This window comes from Babesia bigemina, assembly GCF_000981445.1.
Source record: "Babesia bigemina genome assembly Bbig001, chromosome : I".
NCBI classification, from domain to species: Eukaryota; Apicomplexa; class Aconoidasida; order Piroplasmida; family Babesiidae; genus Babesia; species Babesia bigemina.
Window position 1 is genome coordinate 823597 of NC_027216.1, and position 18675 is coordinate 842271.

Sequence of the window (18675 nt, forward strand, 5' to 3'; positions counted from 1 at the left end):
GCCTTTAAAACAGCGAGTGAGATAGTTACAAAAGCGTTAAGTCATGGAAGGTCGCCCCTTTGAGGGCGGTAGCGTCGGTGGAAGGTGCACAGGTTGCGGCGGCAGCTGCCCATGGGAACTTGAGGAGCAGGCCAACCTCGAGTGGGACCGCCGGTTGGCGGAAATGCTCAGTTGGGACATCGTGCGTCCCAGTAGCGCTTCGTTTGACTCTCGCCATCCGCCTGCGATCACTGCTGAGTACCTGGAACACTGTTCGTGCTTCGCCATCTCTCTGCACACTGAACGCTGGCGGCGTCTGGTGAGCACGATTAAGGACGCTAATGAGGCCCGCAAGGGCATGACTGTGGACGACTCCGTGGAGGAGTTGCTGAAGTTGGAGGTGCTGCTGTTCACCGACCACAACGTAGAATGTCGTCGCCAGCTTGCGCGCGGCCTGCTAGTCCAGGTTTGGCGCGACCGGCGTCCCACTAAGGCTCCGTGGTACTCTAAGTTGATGCAGCTCGTGCGCGACCTGGATGCGTTGTGTTTTTTGCACCGTCTCCACGGGGCTCAGCGCATGGTGAGCGTGGGCCCGATGGTAACTCCGTACAGCTATCTAAACAGCGTCATCGCTATTTTCCGGCACGAGGGGCTGGAGGGTGGGTTTGGTGTTGCTAGGTGTCACTGTGCGTAGGCGAGACTGTGTGGTCGCCCTATATCGAGGGCGAGCTGATGTACCGTTTGTCCGGCCGCGGGTTCCTCACCATAGCGATAAGCGTGGACGCCCTGAAGTACACTAAGCGACTTCTGGTGCCCAAAATGCACACCGACCGTTGTTTTATGCGGCCCACCTGGATCCGTATGACCCGGCGCGCCAAACGTTTAGCTAAGGGCCTTCGTGTCACCTTGGACACTGCATTCCATCAGGTAAGCCTTGCCCGTGCATCAGCTGTTGGAGGCGTGTCGCCTAAGGGCAGGCCCTGGTCGCGTTCGCCGGGCGCACCAGCAATCACCTAGAGTTTTGTTTTGGTAGTCAGTTGCAATCGTTTGCATATTGGCAGTGTCAAGCGGTGTGTTTCACTCAACGTGAGTCAGGTCATCGATGCGATCGTGCAGCAGCACGGCGCCAACTGGATGTACCCAGAGGTGTGCACGGAGTTCAACCGCATGCACTACCAGCGTCACCGTTTCGGGAGTGTGGATACCCGGCTGCACTCAGTCGAGGTTTGGCGCGGTGACGAACTCATCGCCGGCGAGATCGGTTGTACGTTAAATGCGTTGCATCGCTATATCGTGTCAGTTTCCGCTGGTGCAGTGTACACGAGCCTGACTGGGTTTCACCTGCTGGATTCTTCTGGCACGTTCCAGATGTACGCGTTAGCCGCGATCCTGCATTTCTCAGGTACTTCGCATCCTATGTGACCATAAGTGCGCAGACGTCGAACTGTGGGACCTCGGCATGGAAATCCCCTACAAATGCAGTCTGGGCGGCACGACTATGCCGCGCATAAAATTCATCGAGGAATTCCACCGGTTGAAGCAAATCGTAGGTTTTTCGTTGTTGGTTGACACGCCGCAGGAGCGCCACGTGCATTTGCCGAGTCGCTTCCGGGAGAACGAAAATTGCGTTTCCCTTCTAGAAGAGTTTGAAGCTGCACAACAGCGTGTTGGTATGGAAGGCAGTGCCCCAGCCTAACTTGCGCAAAATTGCGTTGTTTGTCTACATTACAGACGGCTTATTTCAATCTGATGTAGTGCTTTTCACGGTGGTGTGTAGCGGGTGTGGTCTCTGGGCAGGCATCTCCCTGGGCGCAGGTTGACACTTCCTTTGTGCTTATTGTGACCATGTGATGGGATTGCTGTCGCGCATCGGTCGCGGATTTCGCGGCCTCGGCGAAGAGCTGCTCGACTGCTACGCCTACGCGACCCTGAGGCAGCAACACCTCATGATGGTATGCGCCGGCGTCGTGCTGGGGGCAATCGTCGGCGTCAAAAGCCGTCGTCAGCGCCTGGCCAGTGGCGAGTTCAGCGACAACCTGGAGCTTGTGGCGTACTCCACTTCATCTGTAGACGAGTTTGAATCTCGCTGGAACCGGCTCGCGCGTTTCGCTCAGCGCAGGCCCGACTACAAGCACACTCAGCTGTACAAGGCGATAGACTGGGACAAGCCGTTTCCGCACTATCTGCAGGTAAGGCACACCGTGTCACCAACGCTGCACACCCTCTCAGCTTCGGCTTTGGAAATACGATGACTCGCTTGCTAAGTTCACAGAGGCAGCCTCATCCACCGGGCTGCTGAAGAAGGTTGACATGTCGGCGACATCGGTGCAGCGCGCGCGTCCGGTGACCATCATCGACGATTCGGTTCGTCGCGGCATTTCTTTTTGAGGTGCCACGGGAGCAGCTATTTAGTAATTTTGTTATCGCTACTTTTGCGTACGCTTTGAGACCGCAGATGGCAGCATTACGCTGTCTACCTTTCGGCTACTACCGTGGCTCGCAAAACACGTCGTTAGAGCCGTACAATGACCTTTACAGTTTATTTTATCGCTACGCATAAATAATTGTGCGCGTATGTGAGCTGAAATAAACCAGGCGAGACGCAGTACGCACGTTTAATTTTTTGTCGCTTACGGGTCCCGGCGTTTTTTGCGTGAGTCGGCGGTCCCCGCTGTGCCTTTCGATGCACGTGAAAGCCATGGTGTGCAGGCGGAGCTGAGTCAGTCGCCGGGTGGTGTAGTAGTGTACGAACTACAAGTGCGTCGCGTGCGCAGTCTACAATATAGGTCCATTACCTCCACACTTCCCACGGGCGCGCCGTATTTAGCGCACTGTAATCAAGATTTGAATCCCCGCAGTGTTCCTATACTACTGCCTGGTCGACGACTGTCTGGCGACTGCAGGCTGACTGTCGCCCGCCGTGCCTTCAAACTCTTGGGCGTGTGCCGGTGCCGTGCGACAACCACCCCGTGGAAGGCTTGCCCCGCAAAATGCAACTACGCATAAGTCCCTGGGTAGAATCTTTGTAGAGTGTAATCCAGCGACTACTCCATTCTGGCGCGCGCTACACATCGTTCCTTCCCCCCGGTCCCGTGATAAGAATCAAGCTCCGAAGATGGGCAGGGTGAGTGACTGCGATATCCTTGGTCGGCCACAGCTTTGCAGGATTACTACGCGATCCTCGGCGTGAATCGCGGCTGCAACGAGGCCGAGTTGAAGAAGGCCTACCGCAAGCTTGCGATGCAATGGCACCCTGACAAGCATCCAGATCCCGCTGCGAAGCAAAAGGCATGGTTTTTGGCGTGCTTGTTGACGCACTTCAGGCTGAGGACATGTTCAAGAATGTCTCCGAGGCCTACGACGTTCTGTCGGACCCCGAGAAGCGCAAGATCTACGACCAGTTCGGTGAGGAGGGCCTCAAAGGCACCGCCGGCCCTCATGATCACAGTGCTTCTCACCAGTACGTCTGTAAGTTGCTAATATGTTTGCGCGTGAGTTTTTGCCAGACACTGGTGTGGACCCGACCGAGTTGTTCAAGAAGTTCTTCGGCGCTGACCGCGGCTTCATGTTCAACAGCGGTTTCGGCGACGACATCGGTGGCTTCGGCGAGACGTTCGGGATGCACCACGGCGGCCGGCAACGCTCGCATAAGTCGCCCAACTACGAGTTGGACCTTCCGGTGACGCTCGAGGAGCTCTACACTGGCACTGTGAAGAAGATGAAAATCACTCGCAAGCGTTTCGCGAGCGGGACCGAGTACAAGGAGGAGCAGATCCTCAAGATTGACATCAAACCGGTAAGCGTTAACGATGCCCATGTCATACTGTTTAGGGCTGGAAGGACGGCACGAAGCTGACGTTCTCCGGCGAGGGCGATCAGGCCACGCCCGCCAGTCCCCCTGGCGACCTTATTTTCATAATAAGGGCCAAGAAGCACGCCCGATTTATGCGAGACGGTAACAACCTCGTATACAAGTTCACCGTGCCTCTGGTGAAGGCGCTCACCGGCTTCCAGGCTACGCTCACTACTCTGGATAATCGCAGGCTGACGGTCAGGATAGTGGATGTGGTTTCGCCGACCTACCGCAAGGTAATCGCGAACGAGGGCATGCCTATCTCCAAAACGCCATCTGAGCGTGGCGACTTGGTTTTGGAGTTCGAAGTGACGTTCCCTCGCACGTTGACCGCTGACCAGAAGAAACAGATAACGGCCGTGCTAAGCAGTTGATGTTGCGCGACTGCAGTTTCATCACAAAAAGATTACAGTAAAATTAGTTCCGTTCTTAGGCGTTAGCCGGGTACCCCCTTTGCTTTTCGCACCGTGCCCGTGGCAGACGCTGGGTACTCCCCTTTGAACGATTACAAGTTGCATATGCGATGGTACTCCCTAGCAGCGTCTGTCAGGAGATCGGCACCTAGCTTCGCCGGTGCGGGCGGGGCCTCCGTTTTAGTCTGTCCTCCAAACTTCTCCATGATCCTCGAAGGCATTTTGATGAGGTTCCACTTCGCCCAGTACTGGCTCTTTGGCGGATCGAGCACGATGTCCACCGTTAGCCCGGTGACCAGCGCCCAGAACGCGAGCATCCGTAAGGCCTCGACGCGTTTGGCGAACTCAGCGTATCCCAGCGCGGGCTTGTAGAACAGCTTCTTAGCTTCCGTCCAAGACGCATCAATCTGCGCAGATGTGTGAGCTGTCCACAAAAGTTGGTTCGCGCTACTGCGCTGGAACTTACGCTGTTAAGCTGACGGCCTGAGGGAGCCTGGCCCAGGTAACGCTGCTGCGTCATTTGCTGCCATTTTATTGGCAGAAAAGCTGCCCCTCGCTTGGAGAAGCTACCGATGCCCTTCATTATTGTTTTGAGGTGCTTCCGGCAGGTACCGAGGTTGCCGTCGCGTCGGCACGTAGTCTCGTGCAGTACCCAGACCCCATCAACGACCGCATCAAAACACTAATTATAGGACATTTACGAATCTGTTTTGTGTCAACGTCAGCCGTGGAGGCCTTATATGTGTATGTTTGTCTGCCTGTCCAGCTACGTTCAGCGTATTGCTTTGCGTACTCCCCGGAAAGCTGCTGATACAAAGCTGCGAGAACGGTGATTATACGTAGGAATGCTGTACACACCTCTGTGACCAGAAGCCTGGGAATAGCACCGGCCTCTGTGTAGCAGGTTCAATCCCCTCGGAGCTCGGCGGCAGTTGGCGCTGTGCTTTCAGCCGTCTATAGAACCTATCAGCAGTGACCTTCGGGCGTTGATAGCCACCTACCAGTCCCTACGTCTAAGCCAATTTCCGCAGAGCTGGTCGAAAAAGATGATGTTGCCGCGCTGTTTCACCTTCTCCTTAGTGCGTTTGTTTTTGGGAACCGCCATGTCCGCACTCCCCGGAAGCTTTTGGCGTGTTTAATAGTGAATGTGTGTCGTGCGTGTCGCTGTCTGAGAGCTGCGGCGCGCGTTGTGCGGACGGCACCATGCCGGCGGCCGCTCAGTCACAACAAATATGAGCCTGATTCCCACACCTTCTACACACATATGCGCGCGTTGGTCTTTTTGATGCTGTAATGCTCTCGTTGCATCGCGAAGCAACCGTTTGACCACCTGCGTCGAAGCTGCTGCAGCAGAGCACCGTTGATCCTTCGAGTCATATTTCCTTTCAGGGGAATGAAGATGGGCAGACACGGCGCGCCAGCCCCTCTACGACTCACTAACACCCATAACACATACAGTTGTATCGTCGGCCTATTCTGGCAACAACACACCGTACCTGGATAAATGCTTGATGTCATGTTGAGCAAAGGGTATACACCAAATTTCAAAAACTTCACTGCACGCTAACTTGAATCGGCAGTAAGAGCCGTGTTGCGCGAGATTGTCTCATTCTACGTGCTGCTATATTCCATGATGGCGTACCAAAGCTTGGCATCGTTGGTGTTGTGCTTTGCGGCTGGTATGCATATGGCCATGCACGTCGACGCCACTGGCGGCAGAAATACAGAAGGTGCCCTTGGCAAAAAAAAGAACAAAGGGCACAATCGCGATGATGAGTGGGTGTTTTGCTTGTGTTTTGTAGTATGATTCAGCGATCGCCGAAGCCGTGAAGGTTTCTCTGCTCCCGGTTTTCGCCACGATGAAATGCAAGCGCTCCTCCAGAATATTAAAAACCAAGTGGAAACCTCGTCTAGTGGTGGTTCGTCGACATCCTATAGTGGTGGTAAGAAAAATTTCGAATGAGGCAACCGTTTTGCAGGCGTGAGCGACCGTGCGCAGGGTATCGATACGTGGTTGGCTGTCTGATTGTGTGGCAGGGTTGCGTGAGGATTTAAATTCTTCTGATAACGTGTTTTACGGTAAGTGGGATATAATACATGGGCGTGTTCTGTGTATTCCTGTGTAGCATTGGTGTAAGTGAATTAGGTGCGCCGTCGTTTCACGTGTTTTTGGTGCACATGGTTACACTCAGATGCGGAATCCGTATTCCATGGGAGCGATTTCGTGGTTGAAGCCGCAATAAACGAGAAGGGCAACTTCGTGTTGTCTTGCCCTCTAGGTTATAGCGTCTCGGTCCAGGACGCTTCGGTGACCTGCGGCAACTATGTTGTCGACTTCAGGTTGAAAGCTTGGGACATCTGCAGATTGAAGGACACTTGCAGTGTGAGCTACGACGACATGGGGTATTGTTCTATGGCGTGGGAGGATGTAAAGCTCACGGCTGTCTGCACAAAAGGTGGGTAGGGTCGTCAGCCACGTAAAATGCCATTTCCGCAGTGCGCATCTACGACTGCTTTCTGTTCAGACCGGTGGATATTAATGACGCGGAGTATTGTGAGCACGTTTGCATGAATTTCTCCAAAAAATGCAAGGGAGCCGACGTGCCGCTTGCTATGTCCATGCGTCTAGACTGTATGACGTCGTATTTCAAAGCGAATAAGCTTGACTCCAAGTGCGCGTACGTGTTCGGTAGGTCGTTCGCGTCGTTTGTATGATTATGCGCAGAGGGAATGGACGATATGCAGGCAGAGATTAACAATGAGGGGTCCGGTCATCGGCGTACGTTGCCCCGCTGCTGTCCTCATGAGTGTCAGAATACGAAATGGGAAAGGTCGAGGCATCCAATGTGAAGTGGACAGAAGTCAGATTCCGCAAACGCATGGACGACCCGGTGGTATTCACGTCGCTCCCACTTGCGGAGGTCAATTTCATTTACATGAGCATAACGGACGTTACACCCACCGGGTTCAGGATTTTGGCGCGCGAGTGGATATGCAACGCTAGATGCCGAACGTTGGAAACGCAACAAATGCACACAGTGCAATGGCTGGCCATTAACAGGGGGGACCACTCGCAGAATTTGGACGACGGTATATATGCGGGCGTGTTGGATGTGAAAACCAGCGGCAATATTAACCTGCCCATAGATCCCAATAAGTCGTGGAGTGTTCTGGTCCAGATTCAAGAGCGCCCGTTAGCGTTGACCGACATCCTCGACATTCTCAACCCCGCTCTGGTCATACCTGTGCTGTACGAGCAGAGGGAAGGGTTCCACGTGAAACTGCTGTACTCGGCCACTGAGGAGACGAAATTCGATGTGAAGCTGGGTTATCTTGCCGTACATCAGAAGGAAACCAACGATTTGTACGGCCTGCTTTTGAAGCCGTTTGCCGAACCGATGGGCAACTTTGATAGGGCCGAGATCACATTGCCGATACCGAATACTTGGCCTGAAGCTGTGCACACGTTTGGCAGCGTCATGATGCAGACAAATCACTTGAACAGCGCGTTACGGTTCGACGTTTGTTCGCTGCTCATGAATTCCGTGGCGCAAGATGCGGCCGGCGCCGACGAGAACACAAGCTACAACTTAAAACTGGAATTCAAGATTGAATACTTGACGGAACATGGTGTTCGCTCTAACCCCAGTATCGTCGGTTTCGTAATTCAGGATAAGGCTGCCGCACTGCGGGAAAAGATATGCAGGCATGCGACTAGAATGAATTCCCGCAGCAGCAGCCAGATGTGCCACGACCTTTGTGTGGGCCCGCAGGGCATTATACGCTGCATTTATAAAGAAGATGTCGCAAAATGTTTCGAAGAGATCAGCCAATGCATTTTGAGGGGGCCTCATATGCAAAGTCTCCTGGACGAATACTCTGCCTACATCGTGTACCTTGAAGCAGATGCCAAGAATAAGGGGGCAGCGGTTGCCGCCCCCAATGCCGTGGAGGAATCGAGAGGCCGCTCGCTTAGCGCTGAAGATTCTGCGGACCCTCCTGATTCGGCCTTGCCGCCAGACAGCCCCCCTGCGGAGGATGACAGGGTTGTTGTGGATCGCGACTGCATCGAGGGCCCTTGGGGCGAGTGGTCCAGCTGCAGCCACCTGTGCCACACCGATACTGTGAAGGCGAAACAACGCCGCCGTCGCCAGATCTATGCCGACAAATTGGGCAGCAATTCTCGGCCGTGCTTGCTAGTAGACAGCCGCACGTGCGAGGGCGTTCCTCACTGCTCCGAGTTCTGTTACTCCCGTGAGGGATCTGGCGATGAGCAAACCTTCCAGCAGAGGTTCTACTACATCTGGTCGGACAACTGCAGGAACCCGAACGCGACGTCTGTAGTTGAAAAGGAAAGCTTTGGGTACACTGGGGGGTCGCAGTTCGATACCGTGGTTGTCACCCGCATGGGTATTCCGAACCTGCTCCCACGGTCACCCGGCTCTCCGTCATCGTACGCCGGAGACTCGGCGAGCGGAGTCGACAGCCAGTGCATCGATGCCACCAACTGGTCCAAGTGCAACGCGCCCTGTTTCCTCGAAACACGTGACCAAGCCATTGAGTACCTACGTGCGCCAATAAAGTGCCTGGACCACCGTCGTCCGTGCACAACCAAGCTGGCAGAGTGCCCGTCCGAGGAGTCGCTGCGGGCTGTGGAGGAATTCGGTTCGTGCTCGCTGACCCACACCTTCTACGACCCCGTGGCGCAGTCCTGGACCAGAGACGGCGCGTGCGTCTGCGAGGGCGGCGTAGCGTGCACTCCGCAGGAGGTCTACGTCCTGGGTGACATCCCTGAGCTTATAGCCACTGGGTCCGACACTCATCTTGAGCACGTGATCCGCGCGACTCCATTCCAGCCGTACATATCGCTGGCGGACAACCACCGCATAGAGATGCCTGCGGAGATGGTGCGTGACGTGACGTACGGCCTGTTTAAACCTGGCGAGGTTGCCAACTTCTGCGCCACCGGCAGCCCCGAGATTCCTGCGTTTGACCATAAACTCATCTGGGTAGACTGCAGTTTGGCCGTGTCCTCCGTGTATGGCCGTGATCCCCGTTGCTCGTCGCGTTGTGCGCTGCTGCGGCAAACGTGCCATGAGGAGATACCTCGAGAGGCGCCCGAGACGATAGGCGAATGCGTGAAAGCCAGGCTCTCCAATGCTAAGGATGACATTTACGTGTTGAATTTCAAGCACCACAAATGCACCAGTCCCGTATCGGGTCCGGGTGTTACCGCTGAGGAGCAGGTTTGCAACGTCAAATCGTGGCTGGAGAGCACCACCCAGATGTGCACGCTGCTCTGCCGCCGCATGTTCAACATGTGCAAGATAAAGTCGCTGCACGCGTACGAGGAGAATGTGCGCAGGTGCATGCTGCGTCACGCACAAATGAACGATGTGCCCATGGCCGACGGCACCCCCATGGATTTCAACGTGCTCTGCACCTACAAACACACCAAACTGGTCGGCGGCGGTCTGGTGTACTGCAAGAAGCGCAAGTCAACGTGCACGTCCGAGGGCTGGGAGCCGTGGAGCGATTGCTCCGCGAGCTGCATCACCCTGCGGGATGGCACTCCGGTCGTCCCCACCCGTCAACGCAAGCGCAAACAGAGCATTGTGACTCCCGCTGATCACGCCAATTGCGTGCGGAAGGGCATAAAGTTTTACGAGGAGGTACCTTGCCTGTGGCTGCCGCAGTGCGCGGACGACCCGTCGATCCATGCGGCGATATCGAAGACTCGTGCTCGCGTCGCCTGGGACGTGCCGTTTGACACGCCATGGAACCTCCAGAGCTGGCTGCTGAAGGACGCCCGTGATGGCGAGAGTGAGGTTACCGAGGACCACATGTGCCAGCTTTTCAGCGGGCAGCGCGACATTTCGAACAACAAGATCATCTACCAGGTACGCGTTCCTATACGTCTGTGTGCACATGTCCGCTCAGAAGAGCCGCTGCTCGTGTCCGCGTCAAATGACGGCATGTACCGTGCTCGAGTCTATCCACTCGTCCGGCTGGTTTTCCATGCTGCAGCTGCTGTGCCAGGAGGACTCCATGCGATCTGTGATGTTCAGGCACTCCAAGGGCTACTACCGGTACAGCTGCCTGAGCCGCACATTTTTACGTGAAGATTTCGAAGCGCACAAGGAGCTCTGCAACGAGGGTGACGGCACGTCGTTCGTGAGCTGCCAGGGTCCGGCGCAAGACACGCACGTCTACGTCTTCTCCGCGCTGTCTCTGGTGATGGGCGCGCTCACCGCTGTGCTTGTGGTCACTTACACGCGGAGCAGGTCGTCTTTGCTTTGAGGCATTGCGTGGGTCCTGCCCCCGCTGATTCACGCCTGACCTTTGCGACGCAGTCGTGGCACCTAATCACGTCCATGTCGCACACTTTTTACTGCTCCGGCGCGCCAACGATGAAGAATTATGTCTTTTTGTACGGCATCTATCTGTCGTCGCTGCTGACTGCGGCGGAGCGCAGAGTCGGCCAGCCCGTTCCCCACTCGCCGAGCTCGCCTCCGGTGGGTCGTTCCGCATCTGTGGCATCCCATCCGCACTTCAAGCCTAAGGTGAGGGGCTCTTTCATATACCGGGAGGAGCTCGACGCCTGCCCCAACCTGCTGAACCTCCTGGAGAGCTCCACCGAGGAAGGTCCGAAATGGAAATTCGTGCTCCACGTCGTGACGTGCACGCTGTGCATGGTTGGCAGCTGCTGCCTCATATTCCTGAGCCTGCTCCAGACCGGCCGCTTATTTTCGCAGGTAAGGTGCCGTGCCGTTTGTATTTCATGTCGCCTCAGGGGATGTGGAGCCTGAAGTTCTACCAAAGCGGCGGCTTCTGCATCCTTGGCGCCGCGTTTGCGGGTCTGCTGCTTGGCATGTGCCTAGGTTTCAGCCTCGGCACATACTATATGGCCTATCTGATCTCTGGATTCATGTTGTTGGGTGCCGCGGTAATCTACGTGGGGCGTCGTGGCGCCGTCCTCGGGGCAGTTGGCGGCACGATAGTTGGCCTCACGCTAGGCGTGTCCCACTCCGGGTCCGTGAGCGCCGTAGTGGTGGAGGGTGTCCTCTGCCTGTTCGCCGGGATCGCCATAGGGTTCATTCCTATCTTCCCCAACCTGAAGATAAACGTTCGCTACATCCAACACGGAGTGCGTGCCAACGCAATGCTCGGTGTTTCGCAATGATCGCGCATCGTCCGGAGCAACTAAAGTATAAAATTACGATGTATAATGTTCGCGGCGCGCGCCAGACCTGCTAGGCGCGTCGATTTGACGCAGTGTCAATAAAAGTACTTGTGCTCCTCCGGCCAGCTGAACGTGTACCTCTGCCTCAGTATGGCCAGCGAGTATCCCACAGAATCCTGTATCTTGGCCGTGTACCTCGGGTGCTCCTGTTTGAGCTGAGCGTATCGCTCCAGCACGTGCTTGATGTGCTTGTCGATGTTGCCTGCGGCCAGGGGCGTTTCGGTCGCCGGCTTGCCTCCGAAATGCGGGAGCTCTTCGATGAGCTCGAAAATGTGGTCCTGTACATCCTCCACCTTGTAGAGCGCATCGAATATCTCCAGCGTCTTGCTCAACATAATCTGGACCTGCATGTCCGAGACGTCCTCCGCCATGCGCTTGAGCCTTGCGAGTGTGCCGTCCCACAGGTCGGCGTTCATGGTGAGCAGTATGGAGTCGTGCCAGTTTGCGGCCATAACCGTGTCGTGCAGCTCCTTGAGGTCCTCGTATAGCTCGATGCGGTGCCCCTCGACGTTGCACTCCGCCTCGCGCAGCGGTGCTGCTGAGGGTCGCATGGATGCGAGTTTGCCCTGCGCCATCCGCTCGTTCATGTGGACCATCTGCTGTATCTGCTCACAGGCGATGGGCGGGAGCCCGTCGCCCCTGTAGGCGAAATGCGGAGGCTCGTGATGTGCGTGTCCATGGAATCGCGCGGCGGCTTGTCCTGGACACACCGTTCTGGGCGCGTACGGCCGCGCGGAGCCCAGCAGGGCCGTACGACCCGCGTGAAGGCCGTTGCCCGAAAAAATTGCGCGACACCAAGCGTTCAGAGACATGGTTTTTTGACTGTTCGCGTGCCGACTGTGCCCCCGCCTCCCCATGACACACCCGAGTGTATAGTTACAAAATTTAAAACTACTGTACACTTCAGTCGCTCTTTTTCTCAGCGCTGTTACGCTTCCTGCGGTTCTTAATGAGGTACAAAATGACCGCGTAAGTGCAGAATACCACGCCCAGGCAGACACCCATGAGCGTGAACTGTTTGCTGCGCAGCGTAATCGGCTTGGTGTCGGAGGCCTGGCAGGCCACGTACTCTTCGTTGTCGAAGTACTCGCAGGCCAGAGGCCCGCTGTACTCCGTCTGCATGAACAGCATCCCTATGTTGCAGTAGTATCGGTAGTCCCTGATAGTCCCTTCAAAACCTATGGACGCCAGCGGCCGCTTCTGGCAGAAGTTTTGCATCCCCACCATCCACATGGGATCGGCCATGGCGGTCGCGAATGAGCACGGCTTGTGCCCGTGCGGGCAACCGCAGATGGTACCCTTGGAGGAGAAGATTTTGGACGACTTGTATATTTGGCAGGATGCGGACTCGCTGGATGTGTTGCGCAGCTCCGGATACTGCAAATATGTCTGCTCCAACCAGTTGACGTTATTTTCGTTGTGGTGTTCGCTGTACGCCTCGTAGTCCACCAAGTGGATGCCGTCTTCCTCGCTGAAGCTATCGATCCATCTGCCCTTTTCGCAGCCGGGAAGGTGTAGGCAGAGTTCGAACTGCAGTGTCCCCTCTCGCAGGCGGAAGAACGTATTTTTGGCTGCCGCTGCCATCCTTCGTGTCCTGTACCGCGTTGCCACGTTTTCGAAGTCGTTACAATTCGCGGTGCATTCTGACCACTGACTCCAGTTCTCGTATCCATCCGTTTCCGTGGGGAACCTGCACATCACATATCCAGAGCCCGCCTTGCGGGATGGGCTGAACTTGCAATTCTGCTTGAACCGTTCTACGGAGGCCATCGTGGCCTCGAACAGCGTTGGTGGCCCGGCAGGTGTGGTAGGCTCTGCTTCGCCCATATGCCGTGCCATACATGCGACAAGCGTGTCTGGGTTGTTGAGAAGTTCTTCGGCCTCACAGTGCAAGATGGCGTTTTGTGTAAGGATAATGCAAGGCATTTTGTCGGCTTGTTCCGTTTCCATTGTGCCGATAAACGCCCTGTAGTATTCCTCGTCGAACGTAGAGTCTAAGGTTGGCGGCAGTTTGCATCCGTACTCCTTGAAAATATCAGCCTCGTATCTGAAGTCTGTCAGCCTGTCTTTGATGCACTTCAGATATTTCTTGTGATTCGTCAGGCACTTCGCCCGAACTGTTCGGCAGAGCGCGCCGCATTCAAAGTCTGTCATTGTTGACGAGGTTGACACAACCGTTGAGCAGTCGTATTTGTGGGCGTACTGCCTGACCGGACGCTCCGTCATTGCTTTCATGGCAGCATACACGGGCCCGTGTCTGCAGTAGTTCTCTAGCTCTCCTTCAGCAAATTGCGTGTACGTGAACGTTTCGTCATCCACCCCCAGCGGGCAATGTAACCGCTGGTTGTCTGCCAGCGACACGTACGTCAGCGAGTCGGGTAGCGCATTTTGCTTCCACACATTAAAGAACGCCTGTTTGTAGTTGAGGCTGGGACAGAATCCCGAGTCTATTAGGTCCCTGTATACGTCATTCCTGGTGTAGTGTAATTCTTTAGCTGTGCAGGGCACTGATCCGGGTATGGAGCAGTGGCAGCTTCGCGTTTCCTTGTTGACCCATGAACCCTCCTCCTGGGAGTACGACGCCCTCGAGATGAAGCACCTGTTTTGAAAAAGCGTGTGCAACAGCTTCAGGGTCTCCTCCTGCTCATCGGGCAGTACGCATCTGTGGAAGAAGCTGGCGTCTTCGGCGGACACTGTCCTGAGTTTTGCAAGGCACAGGAGGTGATTGCGTTCCTTGGTCTCCCTGCACGATTGCAGCAGCCTTACGCACTCCTCTTGGCAAATTACGTCATCCGCCTCTGAGAAGTACAGGCTCCTGACCTGCTTGCAAACGAGAGGCGCTTTGAGGCCACAGTCCTCCTGATGCTCACAGAGTCTTTTATCGATTTTGTCTGAGAGTTCGTATGTGCTGTGCGCGTCACACCTGGTAGACACTTTGTACTGGCGCCCTACATCGTCGTTGCAGACGGAGGAACATCCTGACCACTCGGACCACAGGTGGCAGTTTCTATTTTCCTGATCCTCCTGAAACTCTAGGAGTGATGTTTCGTCAGCTGTTCGCTGTTTGGAGTGCGATTTGCCCCCCTGGGCCTTTCTCCTCCGAGCCTTTTCACTATGCGCTCCCCTTTCATCGACTCTGCTGGTTAACTGGATGTTGGACGGCGAATGGGGCCCGCTCTGCAGAAGTCTTCCACCACTAGAAAATGAAAGATCATCAGTCTCGTCGCTGTCATCTGAATCCATGGTCTCGTCCTCCACTTCCAACGTCGGCGAGTCTTGCCGGTGGCCAATCTCACCTCCGTCTCCTGGATCCCCATCACGGTTACGCTTCACTTGAGTTCTGCGGTATCCTCTGGGTTCAGTCCGACCTGATACGCCGCTGGTATGCAGCATGCGCCTCGGTTGACGCAACGCGCTGCTTTGAGGTAAATAGCGAGGCTGGTTTCTATTTTCTTTCCCGTGGAGCGTTTCCCCCGTCTCGTAATCAGCACCTTTACGACCATCATCACGCATATAATCTTCATCTTCATCCTCTTCCCCGTCGTCGTCCTCTTCACCTTCGTCGTCGTCCTCTTCACCTTCATCTTCGTCCTCTTCCTCCTCCTCGTCGTCCTCTCCTTCTCCCAATGTAAACTCATCATCGCCACCAGGTTTGCAATCTCTGACTTCCACCTTCTCTGCGGTATCACAATGTACGGTATAGCTCTTCACGTATCTTTCCCTGTGCTGTTTGTACTTGACACACCTGGACCAATCGGTCCATTCCGTCAAGAGGCAGATTTTACTACATACGGGTATTTCGCCTTCTACGCACGGCTTCGTTTCCTCTATGACGCACTTGCGACCGTTTCCCGACGGTTTCTGCAGCACGTAACGTACACGTTTCCTGATAACCACTCCGTCATCCGGGATACACTCGGCGCTGCATTGCCCCCATTCCGCCCATTCGGACTCGATACAGTCCACGGAAACATCTTCTTCAGGCAGTTCCGGCTCCTCTTTCAAGTGATCGAAATACTGATTCATATGTATAATGCCGTCCTTGTGGCATAAACCAAAGACTGTTCGATTCTCGAAAATTTCTTCGACAGTTTTTGCTTTGCCGTTTACCACCAGCTTATCCCACATGGACGTAAGAGGAGTCCACTCGACCTCGTCACGGTCGTTGATGTTCTCACAAAATTTGGCCGAGAGGTGCCCGTCTATGACCACCAGGACATCATCTTGTTTACCCTCACCTTCTTTGGCTCGGCATAGCTCTTCGGCGTGGCGTTCCCATTGATATTTGTGCTTCTTCAGTTCGTCGATTTTGGCGGCATCTAGCAGCCCCTTGCATACCGCACCTTTCAGTTCGTACGAGAGCACGTGTATTAAATCGACAAACGTAGGTGGATTCTCCACAACCTTGTGCTCCTGACTTTTGTACACGTACCCATCGATCTCGCACGCCACGTTCATGTATGCTTTTAGGCAAGATGCACGCCCCCGGCATAGATGGTACTGCGCCAAACATGATCTCTTGCACTCCATGTCTTCGGTTTCTTTCCACGGTTTTTGCCGCTCCTTTTGCGCCGAAAGTTTCGTCGAGTATGCGTCGTAACAATTCTTGTACCTGAACTTGTCGATATCATCCTCCTTGGCATCGGTGGCATTCCCCACCAACATGAGTGCGAAGTTGGGTGTGTCTATATGCGGTAGCGTAATGAGCGACTCGGGTTCTAGGTGGCAGAAAAAGCTTCCGTGTTCGCTGGCAACATAGTCGAACCAACAGGATTCCACTGGAATTGCACTGGTGATACGGTTGTAGTGCGGGGTGAAAAATATTAGCCCCTGCTCTGGCTTGGCCATTTCGAGTTGCACCCCCTCCTTACTTCTGCGCCACGCTGGGAATGAGATCGGTAGGTTTCCGAACATCACCTTCGCGCCGTTTTTGAAGTGGTTCATGTCTACCAGTAGCACTGCTACTTCGGCCGAGACCGACGACCCCTCTTTTCCTATTTCTTCACTAAGGTATGTGGGCTGGATATTAACTGTTATGCTATTTTCCGTCGTGATTAACGCCGCCGTCACCTCCACATTCGTCGAAAGCTCTTGCACGAACATTGCGATGTTCTCCGACCAACCCTGCGCATTTGTGAGGTCAATACCGTGCCTATGCCGCTCCTTGCTAGTGATTTTGTACTTTTGCAGGTCTACGTGGTAGTGCCTGAAACCCTTGAGCAGGTCTGACTCGTCGATTGCTATCCATTGTACGAACAACTCCGACCCTGATGTAGTGTCGCTGCTCGCCGGTACCCCCTTGATGGAGAGATTGAAGTTTGTCTTGTTTACGACGTTTACCGCGACCCTGGCCTTTGGCGGCAAGTGTTCGCCGGAATCCGTGATGAGCTGTACGAACACGATGGGGGAGGTCATGTTTGAGACGCTGACCGTCTTCACGCCGGTTTCCTTTATGGGTACGATGCCCGAAGCGATCCGAAGCCCCGTGTTGACATCCTTACTCATGGCAAAGATGCAACTCTTATCGTATTCTTCTGCGGCACTGCTGAAGCACTCCGCGGTCACGGGTATTCCCTCAATCTCGATGTCTTTGGGCATCGTGCGTTCCGCAGCGAGGCACGTGCCCGCGATGTGCACGCAGATATCGCGGCACTGATCCACTTGGAAGCTTCCATCTCTCTTTAGGACGGTGTGGTTGCAGTAGACAATGTCCACCTGCGTGCCCGGCGGTGTGTCCAACTCCGAGTCCCACTGCGTGTTCACCGACGTGCCCACTATCGCGTTCTCTTCGGCTGCCGCAGCTGTGGCGAAGCACAGCAACGCCAACGCGCACAAGGCTCGCATCGTCCCGTGTTACCGTAACCACGTCGGGACCGTAGTGCCGCGGCTAATACCGGCGTCGGACTGCCGGCCGCCTCTGCGCACACGTTTTTTATGTGCCTCGGTTTACGCTAAGGAAGATTGAGGCTGATGTGTGAGCTTCGTCGATGGATTCCGCGCGTGTGTCTGCTCCCCCACGGGTTGCGACATCGGCGGATCAGGTCATCATGATTCTGTAATCGAACTTGCAAATCGGGCATATTGTGCTCCTCCCTAGCCACTCGTCGACACAAACTTTGTGGTATCCGTGTGTGCACGGGAGTCTGCGTATACGCTGGTCCTGCTCGTATTCCTCGAGGCATATGGCGCACCGGCGCGTGTCCTCGTCCCATTTCTCTGCAGCGGGGGCGTCGAACATCGCTACCGGGAACTGCGAGATGATTTCGTCCGCGAGCCCAACTGGCGTGGGCACGGCGTCCTCGTACTCCTGGACGTCCTGTAGCATTTGGTCCGGGTTCATGAAGTTGATCTGCTCGTCGTCCAGTACGCTGCGCGGCGAGCGTGCCACCGGCACTGAATGAGGGTCGTACGTCATCGGGCTGAGGCCGTTATCGACGCCATCGTATAATGCGTGCACCTCGGTGACGCGTTCGCTCTGCCGGCGCACCAAAGGCCTGCCGTCCCTCGCTTCGTGCGTCACCTGTTCGAGATGTCTCTGGCAACTCGCGAACTAACCGCGGGCGATATGGTGAAATTCTGCTGGAAGTCGTGCAGCACGCGGTTGAGCGCCTCTATGTCCCGTTGCATCGACGCCAGTGTGGACTCAGGGCTCATACCCTGCATGTTCACCGGCTCGCTGATTTGCCTTCGTGACGACGGATACATGGCCGGTCTCTGCCTCGTTATGCTAGCAGATGGCGTCGACACCGGCGGCTGTATCGACGTCGTTCTTGATAGCACACCAGTGACGGGCGCCGAGCGATCTGAGGGCGAATGTGTCCCTTCACGGCCGTAACTTACTGCGCGTCAGCGGCGCTCCCCCAAACGGTATGGATTCCGACCTCGGGTGCTGAGTTGCATTGTCATGGCTTGGGAAGCGCGCCATGTTGGCCTTGATGAACCGCAGCGTGAGCGCCTCCCTAGTGCTTGGCGGGTTGGCGTTGATGTCTATGCGAGATGAGAGGTTTGCGTAACTCATATCTTACATGAACGCTGCGTCCTGGTCAAGTGCGGCGTTGTCCCGCCGAATCCCGTGGTCTGTGACCGCGTGTGTTGCATGCTGCTGTATCCGCGCGGGTTGGTCAGCGACGACTGATGTCGCATTGGGGCTGCGAGCCATGATATCGACGCCTGCCGCGTAACTTACA

At 55.4% G+C, this 18675-nt stretch overlaps 9 protein-coding genes across 9 annotated transcripts; 5 read left to right on the plus strand and 4 right to left on the minus strand.

Annotated features, from left to right (window-relative positions):
* Positions 1 to 43: 43 nt before the first annotated feature.
* Positions 44 to 1675, plus strand: BBBOND_0103590 (Leu/Phe-tRNA protein transferase, putative; the record flags this gene model as incomplete). The annotated part of the gene is made up of 5 exons (XM_012910777.1): positions 44 to 638; positions 674 to 906; positions 957 to 1049; positions 1075 to 1381; positions 1416 to 1675. 5 exons carry the CDS (start codon positions 44 to 46, stop codon positions 1673 to 1675), a joined length of 1488 nt encoding a protein of 495 aa, XP_012766231.1.
* Positions 1676 to 1829: 154 nt separating this feature from the next.
* BBBOND_0103600 (hypothetical protein, conserved) lies at positions 1830 to 2367 on the plus strand (the record flags this gene model as incomplete). The annotated part of the gene is made up of 2 exons (XM_012910778.1): positions 1830 to 2168; positions 2209 to 2367. The coding sequence occupies 2 exons, from the start codon at positions 1830 to 1832 to the stop codon at positions 2365 to 2367; spliced, it is 498 nt and encodes a 165-aa protein (XP_012766232.1).
* Positions 2368 to 3094: 727 nt separating this feature from the next.
* Positions 3095 to 4206, plus strand: BBBOND_0103610 (protein with DnaJ domain, DNJ1/SIS1 family, putative; the record flags this gene model as incomplete). The annotated part of the gene is made up of 5 exons (XM_012910779.1): positions 3095 to 3103; positions 3145 to 3267; positions 3303 to 3447; positions 3486 to 3775; positions 3811 to 4206. 5 exons carry the CDS (start codon positions 3095 to 3097, stop codon positions 4204 to 4206), a joined length of 963 nt encoding a protein of 320 aa, XP_012766233.1.
* A 131-nt stretch (positions 4207 to 4337) lies between these two features.
* Positions 4338 to 4828, minus strand: BBBOND_0103620 (hypothetical protein, conserved; the record flags this gene model as incomplete). Its single annotated transcript, XM_012910780.1, has 2 exons — positions 4338 to 4652; positions 4712 to 4828. The coding sequence occupies 2 exons, from the start codon at positions 4826 to 4828 to the stop codon at positions 4338 to 4340; spliced, it is 432 nt and encodes a 143-aa protein (XP_012766234.1).
* A 1050-nt stretch (positions 4829 to 5878) lies between these two features.
* On the plus strand, positions 5879 to 10545 carry BBBOND_0103630 (hypothetical protein, conserved; the record flags this gene model as incomplete). Its single annotated transcript, XM_012910781.1, has 8 exons — positions 5879 to 6021; positions 6058 to 6188; positions 6283 to 6324; positions 6438 to 6701; positions 6743 to 6934; positions 6971 to 7024; positions 7060 to 10145; positions 10186 to 10545. 8 exons carry the CDS (start codon positions 5879 to 5881, stop codon positions 10543 to 10545), a joined length of 4272 nt encoding a protein of 1423 aa, XP_012766235.1.
* Positions 10546 to 10619: 74 nt separating this feature from the next.
* BBBOND_0103640 (membrane protein, putative) lies at positions 10620 to 11428 on the plus strand (the record flags this gene model as incomplete). The annotated part of the gene is made up of 2 exons (XM_012910782.1): positions 10620 to 11000; positions 11039 to 11428. 2 exons carry the CDS (start codon positions 10620 to 10622, stop codon positions 11426 to 11428), a joined length of 771 nt encoding a protein of 256 aa, XP_012766236.1.
* Positions 11429 to 11523: 95 nt separating this feature from the next.
* BBBOND_0103650 (hypothetical protein, conserved) lies at positions 11524 to 12345 on the minus strand (the record flags this gene model as incomplete). Its single annotated transcript, XM_012910783.1, has 1 exon — positions 11524 to 12345. One exon carries the CDS (start codon positions 12343 to 12345, stop codon positions 11524 to 11526), a length of 822 nt encoding a protein of 273 aa, XP_012766237.1.
* A 46-nt stretch (positions 12346 to 12391) lies between these two features.
* Positions 12392 to 17332, minus strand: BBBOND_0103660 (hypothetical protein, conserved; the record flags this gene model as incomplete). Its single annotated transcript, XM_012910784.1, has 1 exon — positions 12392 to 17332. One exon carries the CDS (start codon positions 17330 to 17332, stop codon positions 12392 to 12394), a length of 4941 nt encoding a protein of 1646 aa, XP_012766238.1.
* Positions 17333 to 17525: 193 nt separating this feature from the next.
* BBBOND_0103670 (hypothetical protein, conserved) lies at positions 17526 to 18506 on the minus strand (the record flags this gene model as incomplete). Its single annotated transcript, XM_012910785.1, has 3 exons — positions 17526 to 18008; positions 18044 to 18291; positions 18329 to 18506. 3 exons carry the CDS (start codon positions 18504 to 18506, stop codon positions 17526 to 17528), a joined length of 909 nt encoding a protein of 302 aa, XP_012766239.1.
* Between the last annotated feature and the right edge of the window lie 169 nt (positions 18507 to 18675).